This window comes from Lygodium microphyllum, chromosome 23, assembly GCF_053477565.2.
Source record: "Lygodium microphyllum isolate KBCC chromosome 23, Lygodium_microphyllum_v1.1.10, whole genome shotgun sequence".
In the NCBI taxonomy this organism is placed as follows: domain Eukaryota; kingdom Viridiplantae; phylum Streptophyta; class Polypodiopsida; order Schizaeales; family Lygodiaceae; genus Lygodium; species Lygodium microphyllum.
In genome coordinates, this window is record NC_141157.1 from 137,426,504 (window position 1) to 137,438,556 (window position 12,053).

At 42.0% G+C, this 12,053-nt stretch overlaps 1 protein-coding gene across 3 annotated transcripts in view; it reads left to right on the forward strand.

Annotated features, from left to right (window-relative positions):
* Positions 1-11,831, forward strand: part of LOC148016793 (polygalacturonate 4-alpha-galacturonosyltransferase-like) — a 32,286-nt gene extending 20,455 nt beyond the window's left edge. Inside the window, exons 8-11 of one of the 3 annotated variants that reach the window (XM_087664444.1) lie at positions 8,193-8,550; positions 8,640-9,227; positions 9,355-9,626; positions 10,597-11,831. In XM_087664444.1, coding sequence (XP_087520570.1) covers positions 8,193-8,550; positions 8,640-9,227; positions 9,355-9,626; positions 10,597-10,762 — 1,384 coding nt within the window. In that variant the 3' untranslated portion in view covers positions 10,763-11,831. Of the gene's footprint in view, positions 1-8,192; positions 8,551-8,639; positions 9,228-9,354; positions 9,627-9,720; positions 10,554-10,596 lie in introns of those variants that run through there. The other 2 variants (XM_087664445.1, XM_087664446.1) reach the window with 2 other exon arrangements.
* The last annotated feature ends 222 nt before the right edge of the window (positions 11,832-12,053 follow it).

A 12,053-nucleotide genomic window follows, 5' to 3' on the forward strand; every position in this document is an offset into this window, starting at 1 on the left:
CGTAGACATGCATTTTTCTTAGTTAGGCTGTGTACATATGCAGTTTTCCATCCGGGAGTCATATGAGAGAGTTTCGGTGTGCGGAGCAAGTTTGCTACGTCAGCAACAGCCACGCAGGATGCAGTTGGACTGCCACGTGGCAGTCCAATCAGACTGCTGTACAGTTGGCCAGTTTTTCTGCACAGTCGGCTGCATTAAATGCAGCTGACCTGATTATTTCTTGGCATTTTATTCAGGCTATAAATAGCCTGTCACTAGTACACTCTCTCATTCTTGCAGTTGCAGATTTCAGGGCAGAGATCGGGCAGATTGCAGCAGACTTCGAGGTGTCCAACAGGGAGACATTGTCGAGGTTGAGATACACAGACATACAGACTGCACCCGTGTACATATGTGCATTCCTTTGTATTCAGCATACTTTATACAGCTGATCTTCATGTTCTTTTGTCTCTTTCTCTCTCTCCCTTCTCTCGGTGTCCACTCTACTCTCTCAGTCTTGGTCCCATGCTTCCGCACCGCTGCACTCTGACAGATACCACTTCCTTTGTCGGAACCAAAGAAACAAGACCCCTTTGGCAGCAAATTCCTAAGAAAAATAGCTTTTGTACACATTGCGAGAGTCGGGCCATGTGAACGAGGAGTGTCATACTAAGGCCTAGGGTCTTTCTCCTAGAAAACCACATCAGACTATTGTGACTGCCTTCACTCCGACTGGCTAGTCCAGTGGGGCTACGCCTCCCGCTGTTGCATCATCAACTCCATTTGTCCCAACGGCTATTGGATATGTGGCATGTGGATAGTCTCAGCAACCTATCTCCTTCACTACTTTTGAAGGATTGGTTGATTGGTTTGCCAATGACTCGCCTATTGCACTTTACACATCCATTCCAAGGGCATCCACTGCACCTTCTAAGACCCCTTTTCTACCTTGCCATATGCAATGGTGGCCACATACTTAGCCTTTTCCTTTTTAGACTTTCGCTACATACTTACATACTCATTGCATTGCACTTTCAATAAGCTTTGCTTTCGTTATTTTTCAGTTTTGCTATTCGTTTTTTGAAGCATCTCACTACTCACCTCTATGCTTGTAGATTTTGATATCTTTTTCAAGGCTACGTATTTCAGTGTATGGCTAATATGCAAGTTTGCACTAGTCCTTCTTGAGCTGGAGACAGGAGATGCATGCCGTTCCTTTCATGGTTTTATCTACTTGGAGTTTTGCTGTTCTACCAACATGGCGACTTCCCCTCCCACGATTGATTGTGCAGCATCTCTCTTGATGCTATCATGGCGGTGACTTCTATCCTTGCTCTTCGAGTAGGGATGCTTCATCATTTTCATCCACATGATTCTTGGCACCGCACGAAGACCGACATCCTTCGGCTCCTTTCCTTCTTTGGTCTCGCCATCATCTAGATTGAGAGGGGGTTCCTACCCTTCTTCGTATCTACAAGTTTCAGCGCTTGCCTTTGACATCAACCTTCCCTCCCCTATGCATTGCATGATTTCATTATCTTTGTACTAGGGCACTTGGATAAGTGAACAATTTTTCCATGAGGGACGTTGTCCAAGTGGCGCTTGCTGCATGAGCATTCTTTAGCATGTAGCATCCTATGTATCCCATCGTGCAGAGCACCACTAGACGGATTCTAAGTTGTTTCCATAAGCAAATTACACCATTATCATTCTTCACACAATACTTCATTTAACATTACCTTTTTTTCGTCATCAACATTCTCAAGTGGTTGGGTATGCTTGTATTGTTTTGTGATGTGTTGGATGTATCATCTCTACTCCCGTCTACTGTGTCATTGTTACTTAACTGGTCGCTATCCCTAAAAGTAACTTTCTACCAAAAAAAAAAAAACGTTCAATGTGGTTCCATTCGCCTTTGCAGGGCTTGGTAGGCCATTGGCCAGCCGGCTGACGAGCACCGTTTGTTCGATCCCCTATCCTCTTTGGGGTGACTAGTTGGACTCTTTGGTAAGATAACTATCACCTCTATAGTCTTGGTAGGCTACTGGGCAGCCAATGTGTACCTTTTGTCTGATGCCCTGGTTGCTTTGGGGTGGGACGCCTTGGGATAAACATTGCAAGCCTTCCCTTTTAGGCTCCGTTTTGGACCTAAGAGGGGGTGTTGGAGCCAAAAGACTCTCTACAATTGATTAGCATCTTTAAAACAACCCCAAAACACGCTTAATGAAAAACACAAAATTTGATGCACTGTTTGAGAGAGTTGCAGTGGTCCCCTAAAACTTTAAGTCTTGGGGTACCCTTCAACATTGATAAATAAACGAGCTGCGAGACTCAAGAGATCTTCTTCTTCTTTATCTTCATTCTTCTCTTCTCATCGTCAACTAAGCATAGACAAAGTATCTCCAAAAGTTATAGATACCTTTCAAACCTTAAGTTACTTCACACACAATTTTTACTTTATTTATGCATATATAGGATATAGACTTAGCCTATGTCTATTTCTTAACATTTCCCCTCATACTCAAAATGAGCTTGTAAATACAATATCCCAAGTGCACTTCTAAAGTACTCAAACTTATCTTTACCTAAAGCTTTGGTAAAGATATTTGTGACTTGGTTTGCTGTCCAGCCATCACTGAGTACAACCCATCACTATCCAACCCTAGGCAGCTTGTTTTTAGCTCCATCTATTCTGTCATTATAGAACCTGATCAACTTGCTTTTTCAACATCTGATGTTGAGCTAAGAAATGCCATTAGCCACTTCAACAACCCCAAAATAGCTTATTTTATGCCTATTTTAGGCTTATTTTACTTAAAATCCTAAAATGGGGTGCAGTTCAAGAGAGTTAAGTGGCGCTCCCAAACTTTCTATAAATAGGCAATTCACCCTCCACTCTTCCTATCTTGTTTTTGCAAAATTTAGGTCTTTCAGCTTGCTGCCCACAGTCCGAACACGGAAGACATCGTGGTCCAAGTTGATCATTGCTATCTACATCAGTTTGGTGCCTATTTCCAGCCTTCTTCACATTGTTTGGAGCTGATCTCAGCCAAGTGACTGTTGCTGAGGTGTATCCTTGTTGCTGCGTGCCTATCACGTCATCGTCTTGCCTGCGTTTTGCTGTTGGAGTTGTTGCTGGTCATATTTTCTCTCTTCTCTAGCTGTCGCCTAGCCCTCATAGGTTGCGTTTTTCTTTTTTCTCTCTCCTCACTCTGCATTTATTGCATATTCTCTCTTCTCTTTGCTATCTGCATTAGATCCAGCACTTACACTAATGCGTTTGCTGGTGTTTAACATCCGGAGGTTGCCTTGCTGCGTTTCGGGATCCATTCAGAGTACAACACACTCTTCAGCTCATTACCTTTGCCCTAATCCTCCAGATACAGGAGTTTGTGGTACAATATTCACTCACTGCATAGTGTGATTGCTGCATAAGCATTGTATATTCAGTTGTCATTCACTTCATTATTCTGTGCTCATTGTCTCTGAGTTATCCTAACCCTAATTGTGTTCTGTGTTATTAGTTTGTGCTTTGTCGTACGATTGGTATTGTGTTTTTGTGTTTAGAGCATCTCATCACATGGTATCAGAGCCAAGTTCTCTTTGAGAAACCTTGGACTTGATCGAAGAGTTCATCTGCAGAAGCAAGAACAATAGAAGGTTCAAATGACTTCGAACACCGACACATTGCTCCAGACTCCACAGTCAAGCATGTGAAGAAACGAGCAGGAGTGGGCCTCCTAGCTTGCCCTTGCTAGATCTGGCATGGGTGGAGAAACTTTGGATTCTTCCGCTCCTAGGCCTCATCCATGAGACCCATTACCTTGCTAGTACGAGTAGGCTATGCAACGTTTGGGGATTCTTCCACTGGATTGCTCTTCGGAAGGCCCTAGAAGATTTGCTCGGCTTGCCCCTCAGGCTTCATGTACTTCAGTCTTTACGGCTGATTACATTGCACATTCCGAGCCGGACAGTTGGCATGAGGCTCTCTAGGACCATTTGTGGCATGAGGCCATAGAGAAGGAACTGGATAGTATTGACCCGAATGAGACTTGGACCTTGGTGGATTGTCCTAGTCCCTTTGATACCAATTGTTGGATTTAGGGTTGCAAGGACACAGCTTGGAGGAGAAGAAGCTTGAGAGAGCACAACTTAAAGTGAGTTGAGGGGTATCAATAGAGAAGATTTACAAGACTAAGTATGCCCTAAAAGCGAATAGGCATATGTATAAGGCCAAGGAGAAAAACCTCCCAAAGAGAGAAAAAAGTGCCCTAGTGGTCCCAAATGTTTTCACACACATCAGTACCTAAATATGGTGACACACTCATCATGAGAGCATTGTTAAAACCCAGCTTACTATTGTAATTAGGTTTGTAACAGTAAACTAGAGTTGAAATCCTTCAAAACGAGAGAGAGAGAGAGAGAGAGAGAGAGAGAGAGAGAGAGAGAGAGAGAGAGCGTTGAGAGAAACTTTGATGATGAATGCTGAATACTTAATAATGAAGGCAAAATATGTTCAGGAGTGTGTGTGTCACTCGCTTAAAGAACCTCACATTGACCAACTGAATATCTCATAGATTGTCTAAACAGATGAACCACACAAGTGCAATCACTAAGTACAGCTATCCAGCAGCCATGTTGGACCTGAAAATGGTTCAACCTGCTAATAAAACTATGGAAATAAAATAATCATGAAATGATGCATGCAAAACTGTCCACCCTGCTGTACATTGGCTGATTACTGAAAATGTTGATGGATTGTGCCAAACAAATGCAAACAAGAGCTGAATCTCTAACTGTTAACAGAACCCTCAGGTTTCTTGATCATGTTTGACCAGTGAATGATTGTAAGTATATGATTATAAGTCTCTCTCTCTCTCTCTCTCACACACACACACACACACACACTGCCCCCATCCCAAGCCTCTCGCCTTGCCTTGTAACCCTTGCCCTCATCCCCGGCACTCATGCCTTCTCTCTCTTCGACCCCACCTCCACCTCACCTTTAACCCATGTCCCCTCTCTCTCTCTCTCCCAAAAAAAAAAAACACTTCATCCGTTGTTGGAGGGGTTTTAGTCGAAAGGTTGTATCCATCAGGGATCAAAGAGAGAAGGAAGTAGAGAATAGGAGATTGAAAAGAAGAAAAAGAATAGACAAGAGGTATACAAGATAAATATAAATCTCAATGAATCAAAGCACTATGTATTGATAGAACGTGAGAAGATAAACAAAATCCTTATTTGGGACTACTCGGAAGGAATCTCTGAGCACCAAATCACTCATTCTTCTTCCTGTTTGGAGTGCTATTTGTTGCATGTAAACTGCGATCGCACACCGCGCGAATTCGGAAGTCCTTTATTTTTGTATGAGATTTTCCAAAATTGACTAAAAAGCTACGTGCTTTTTGCATGTCACTCTATTCTAGAAGTTTTCTACACCTTTTTAGGATATTTACAAGAAAGAATATCCAAAAGATAAAAAATAGACTAAACTTGTCCAAAAATCCTGTATTTTGGAACTAACCATACTATGGACACTACCACTAATGACTAAGATGACATTGACTCTTTAGATTCATAAGAAAGCCGGATGATGATGCACTCCAGGTTTTTTCACATAGTGTCTGCATAGCGACATGACACTGCCTTGCCTTGTAGTTGTCTCGTCTCTTGTAGGGTCACTATAAGATAGACCCAAGGGGGGAAGGGGAACCCCTTGGGAACTGTTTAGACAACTTCTCCTTTGGGTCTTAGTAATCAATGGAGAAAAAGGCGACCTTTGTTGCAATAGTCACCCTTTAGACACCTTCGGTTCCCGTGCCAATAGCAAAGTCTTTGTCATGGGAGTCCTACTTGCTGTAGGAGTTCAAGAAAGTTCAAGGAGAGTTGGTGATAGTGAAGTAAGAAATGATTAAGAAGGAAGAACACATTAAAGAATTGCAGGACCAGTCGCAAGTCATGAAGAAGGAACAACAAAAAGCAAAGGAGGAGCCTATGAAAGAGTCATTGCAAGCAGATTTGGCCAACCAGATGCGGGAAGTGAACTCATGTGATTCAACACACTTTTAATAGAGGTTATGTTAGTAATCAAGGAGACTTTCTATGAGAATGTGCAACAAAAGAGAATCACAAACAGAGAGAGAGAGAGAGAGAGAGAGAGAGAGAGAGAGAGAGAGGAAATTTACGAAAAAAAAGAGAGAGAGAGGAAATAAATCTCTATTGATTGAAGAAGAATGCCGAATACAAAGGAGAGGACTGACTAGTCCTTGCACATAGTCCAAGACGTCAGTGAGCACACCGGATCAGGCTGCAATGATGACAACAACATGGATGGTGACGCAAACAGTGATGGTGATGGAGATGGAGAGTATGCAGCCCGCTGTCCACAGGAGAGATGGAGACTGCAGCCACTTGATGGAGCACTAGCTGTTTGGGGGCCTAAAAAATCTGATTGACCTGCATTAAATGCAGTCGGCAGCAGCTGATCAATGCATAAATGCTGACATGGCAGTGATCAGGCTGACATGGCACTCTTGGGGCAGTCAGAAGGTGGCAGGGGCTGGAAACTGACATGTAGAGGCTGCCGAAATTCAAAATTGCATGACAAACATAGGAAAAACATAGTTAGAGCTCCTATGTGTCCATTAGACTCTAATGAAGCTCACAACTAGGAGATGATAGATTGACAGACCAAAATAGGCGGGCTAACAATTTCATCCTAGAAACAAATGTCCTATGAGGACATTTAAGCAAGGTGGTCCCTTTCATAGATTTGGGAGAGCCCATCAGCATTATCCCAAAAGACACACAAGCAAGGGTTAGCTACATGGATATAACAGAGAAGATAGTGGTGGTGAAGTAGGCTAGGACAAAGGTGTGGATAGCAGATGAGTTGACCCCACTCCAGCTCAAAAATCAATCAACAAAATTAGCCAAAGTCAAAGAAGTATGAAGAAATGGTAAGTGGGCAGTATGTTGAGGAGGAAAAGCAGTCACCAGGGAATTCTGCAACCCACTTCCCTAGAAGTAAATATAACTTGCAGTGGAATTTTGCCACCCTCTATATTTGTGATGGAACTTTATGCTGTAATTAAAGCTCTTATGAGTCTAAGAGTTTAGAGTTTATTCCACCTAATTTTCTTTTCCTTTTTCATTCTATGTGTCTTCATCGCACCGATACCCGAAGTGGAATGTAATGAACTATCTGATTTTTCCTATAGGTCAATTTTGGCCTCCAATGGATGTTAATAGATCTTTTTTAGTCTCTCTCTCTCTCTCTCTCTCTCTCTATGCCATTGTTTCATTCTCTCTCCACATGGCAGGTGAAAGTTCTCTCTGTCTTTGCACCTCTCTCCCAATTCTCTATTGTGCCAAGATAGTTGCCATGTTCTACCAGGCTGGCATAATAAACATTGTAATTAATCTTGCAATTGACATATCTGTAATAATCTTAATGCAGAGGAAATTGGAGCTAATCAACACACTTACTGTGCCCAAGGCTGTGAGCTCCTATGCCTTGGATGTAACAAAGGGGCGGTTTGTTTCTCTAAGTTGGATACAAAGATTGTTGAGTTGGGCACAAACATTGTTAAGTTGGCCAGAAATATTTTGCTCGGATTTGAAAATCATACATCTACTGGTCTTACAAGTTTGTTCAATGTCAGTTACAAGTTTCTTGAACGTCAGTAGCAGCAGGCTGAGCACAGGCTCTCCATTTCACAAACAAAATGTACTTTGGAGATTGGCACAATCTTTTTACTTGGGGGATTCCTCACATGGTATGGCATTACGGACCACTAGACTGGTTGTTCTATTAGCCTTGACATACTCCCTCATTAGATTTTCTTTAATGTATCTAGAGGGATCTTCTAGCATTTACTTTGGTGGTGATTATCACTGAGGTGCCTTTAATAGAATTTCACCTCTTGGAAAGAACGTTATGGTAGATTGTAAACTTCTAGAAATTCGTGTTTTTGGATCTACATTTGTTTCTATTGAAGGACAGGTTGTCTGTAGTCTGTGGCAGTAATAATAGATTTAACATAATTTAAGGACACATCTTACAGATTGTTGTTTTATTGAGGTCTTAAAGCAATTATTTTAGACACAAATTGTTACGATGCTGATTCAACACTACAGGATGACTTTGTCAAGGGTCAAAAAGTGAGGATGTGAGGTTTCAATGCAAGTTTCTTTGCTTTATGCTGTAACAGTGCTTCAGAAAAGATCAAGGCAATGGGACAGGTCCTATCAAAAGCAAGGGGGCAGCTTTACGATTGCAAATTGATCACCAGGAAGTTAAGAGCAATGTTGCAGGGTACAGAAGATCAAACTCGAGTGTTGAATAAACAGAGTGCTGTTCTGAAGCATCTTGTAGCTAAGACCCTTCCTAAAAGTCTCCACTGTTTATCAATGTTATTGATGACCGAGTACAATTCATTACCGGATGATCAGAGAGAGTTTGGAGGACAAGAGAATCTGGAGGATCCAAGCCTTTTCCATTATGCTTTGTTTTCAGACAATGTAATTGCAGTTGCAGTGGTGGTTAACTCCACTATCTCCAATGCCAAGGTATGTGTCGCAACTTTCGGCGTGTGTTTACAATTCTATTAAAAACCAAGCTCCATTTTGAAAGAGGATATGAATGCTAATTTTTATAGGAACCAGAGAAGCATGTATTCCACCTCGTCACAGACAAGCTAAACTACCCAGCCATGAAAATGTGGTTTCTATTAAATCCGCCTGGTAATGCCACCATCACAGTGCAGAGTATTGATGATTTCAAATGGTTGAATGCTTCCTACTGTCCAGTGTTGCGTCAGTTTCAGACACCAAGCATGCGAGGGTATTATTTCAAAGCTGACCAGCCAAACACACATGCGGATGCTGTCATCAATCTGAAGTATCGGAACCCAAAGTATTTGTCGGTGTTGAACCATCTGCGATTTTATTTGCCAGAGATCTATCCAAAATTGGACAAGATTGTGTTTTTGGATGATGATGTGGTTGTGCAGAAAGACTTGACTCCCCTATGGTCGATACATCTTGGTGGGAATGTTAATGGAGCAGTGGAGACATGCGGGGAGACTTTCCATCGTTTTGATAATTACCTTAACTTCTCAAACCCTCTCATTTCTGCGAGCTTTGATCCTAATGATTGTGGTTGGGCTTTTGGGATGAATATCTTTGATCTTCAACAATGGAGGGTACGTGATGCTACTGGCATTTATCACAAGTGGCAGATTTTGGTAAGGCTTCTATGTCAAATTTCATATTTTGGAACAGTATTTTCCAACTCTTAAGAGTAAACCTCGGTTCACGGCTGTCTAGCACTGATATCTTTGTTTATGTCCTGTTTTAATATTCATTTGTTAGAATGAACGAAGAGAGCTTTGGAAGCTAGGGACACTACCTCCTGGCCTAATAACCTTCTACAATATGACCTATCCATTAGAGCAGGAATGGCACGTCTTGGGCCTGGGATATGACCCCAATGTTGATCTTGATGACATCACCAAAGCTGCTGTGGTACATTACAATGGAAATATGAAGCCCTGGTTGGAGCTGGCCATGGTGAAGTACAAGATGTTATGGGCAAAATATTTGGATTACAATCATCCATTCTTGCAACAATGTAACGTGAACATGTAAGTTGCAATTTATTCTTGAAGAAAAACTTGGTTGTTTGGCCCAGCTAGCAACAAACAGATAATTAGAAATAGCATTATTGCCATGAAACAGATAATTAATTTGGCAGAATACAAAAAGAGATTCAGGAATGGAGGAGTACCAAGAATCTACTAGTAGTAGGTCATATCTGTCGTCAAGTTCATCTTAATCGGCTTTGAGGTGATCAGGACGGGTAACATACTATTGTGAATTTCATAGTGGATAACTTTAAGATCTGCTGTAAATAAAGTAATGAGCCTTCCAAAATTTGGCTTTCGTATCTACCATAGATGACAAGAAGATAACAGAAATCAACCTACTGAAAGCGATCAATCCAAAAAATAGCTTACAGTATACTCTAGAGACGGTCATTCCCGTGCATCCTGCTATAATCCATGAGAGTGCGTTCCTTTAGCGTTTATCTGTATGTACTTTGGAATTTCTTTTGCAAACTGCATAAAGAGGATTTTTGATCAGCACCTTATGGAACAGTAGCCGAGCTCCTTTTCATCCATGCAAATGGACCTTCACCAATGGATCTAGGCTACACATGGCAAGGATGGGTGATATAATTGTTTATCTTTCTGTGACAGGAGTGACAATTTGCAAGGGAATGATTGTTTTGTTTGCCTATGACATGTTTTAGTTTCGTATGTCTGAAGAATCTAGGTCGACTTCAATAGGGATATGCTCTAGAAGTCCTGATTTCTACACCAATGATGGTGAGCACATCACATTAAAACTTATTTGGTGTGAGCTCATTGAGTCTATTACTTTGTCTCAAAATTTGGCTTCCTATTGAGTTCGCCTAATTCAGGGTTGCACTAGAGGAAAACAGATTGTGGAAAGAGGAAAATACTAGACCAAATTGCAGGATGATGGTGATTTTGAGAGAGAGAGAGAGAGAGAGAGAGAGAGAGAGAGAGAGAGAGAGAGATGGATATGCAGGAACACCATCCTCCCCACTCACTTCAGCGGCCTCAAGCTGATTCTGAGATGCTTCCCCAACATGCCCTTTGATGCACAGGGGAGGCTTTTGCCTCCTAGGGATGTTTTTCGTCGCAGCAACAGCAATTCCCTTCTCGTGCTCCCATTGTTGGTTTGCAAAGGATAGACCTTGTCTATGTAATCCGAAGCGAGATGGAAAGGTTCCAAGCAGCTAAAGCTATAGATGTAAACGGGAAAGGAAAAGCAGTGGTTCGGTAGTTTTCTCTTTTCCGATGTATTATGAGAATTGCTTTGTGGAATGTGAAAGGTATCTCTTCGGGCAGCAAGCGGTATCGGTTGTGGAAGGTTGTGTTTGCTGGAAAGTGGGATGTATTTTGTGCGGTGGAGCATAAACAACATGCTTTGGCCGGCGGATCCTCTTATGTTTATAAGGATTACGTTGTGTTCTTCAGTGGTTGAGCTCCGTATAAATCTGGTGTTATGTTGGCCGTCAAATCCTGCCTGTAACCATCGCTGGTTTCTCAAGACCCTTGAGGCCGATTTGTGATTCTGGAGATTCTCTATGAGGGAGAGGTTTTGTGGTGGTGGGCATGTATGCTCCTTCTACGGCAAGGGAACGTTGTCAACCTTGGGATGACCTGCATTGCCTTTTCCTGGCTCGTCAAGGTTTTGTTATGGGCGACTTTAATACATGTCTATCTGGGGATCATGCTACTTCTCTGCATTTGGTTATGGATGGTCCTGAGTGACAGGCTTGGGATGCCCTTGCAGCTGGATCTTTGAAGTAGGACATGTGGTCCTGGATGTATCCATCACAATCTGGTTATAACTATCAATCTTTGCAGCATCCTAACACTTGGGCTAGACTGAATCGGATATATATTTGTCAGAGTGATTCCTTTCTTCCGGCAGTTATTGACATGTGGGTGGAACGACAACATATCTTATCAGATCACTACCCTTTGGTCTTGGAAATGATCCACAGACCTGTTTATGTATTTAAGGCTCTTCTTACTCAGTTGCCACTTCGTTTTAATCAATATTTTTTGCAGCAAAATCAGTTTTTGGAATATGTTCAACAACTGATCGCTTCTTTTAGCTTGAAGGTCCTATCTGGAGGGAGGGACGTATGGGCCATTTTTAGGGATAATGCCAGACAGTTATCTCGTGAGTCAGTATGGTATTCAACAAGCTTCCTCCTTAGGAGCTGAATTGCAGAATGCCCAAGCTTTATTGGTCCACTCCTTGTCTCTATTGCCCAAGCTTCCTCCTTGTCTCTAAGTCAGAATGACCTGCTCACATGCATTGAATGGTTGAAAGGCATGGTTCATTCTCTTCTAGAACATGAATATACAAAATACAAACTGTTGGCCAAAGTTGAAGCTTTATATGATAATAACTGTCAATTCCATTAATTCTTTGCTCGCCTGCACTAGAAATATGCTCAGGAGAATATT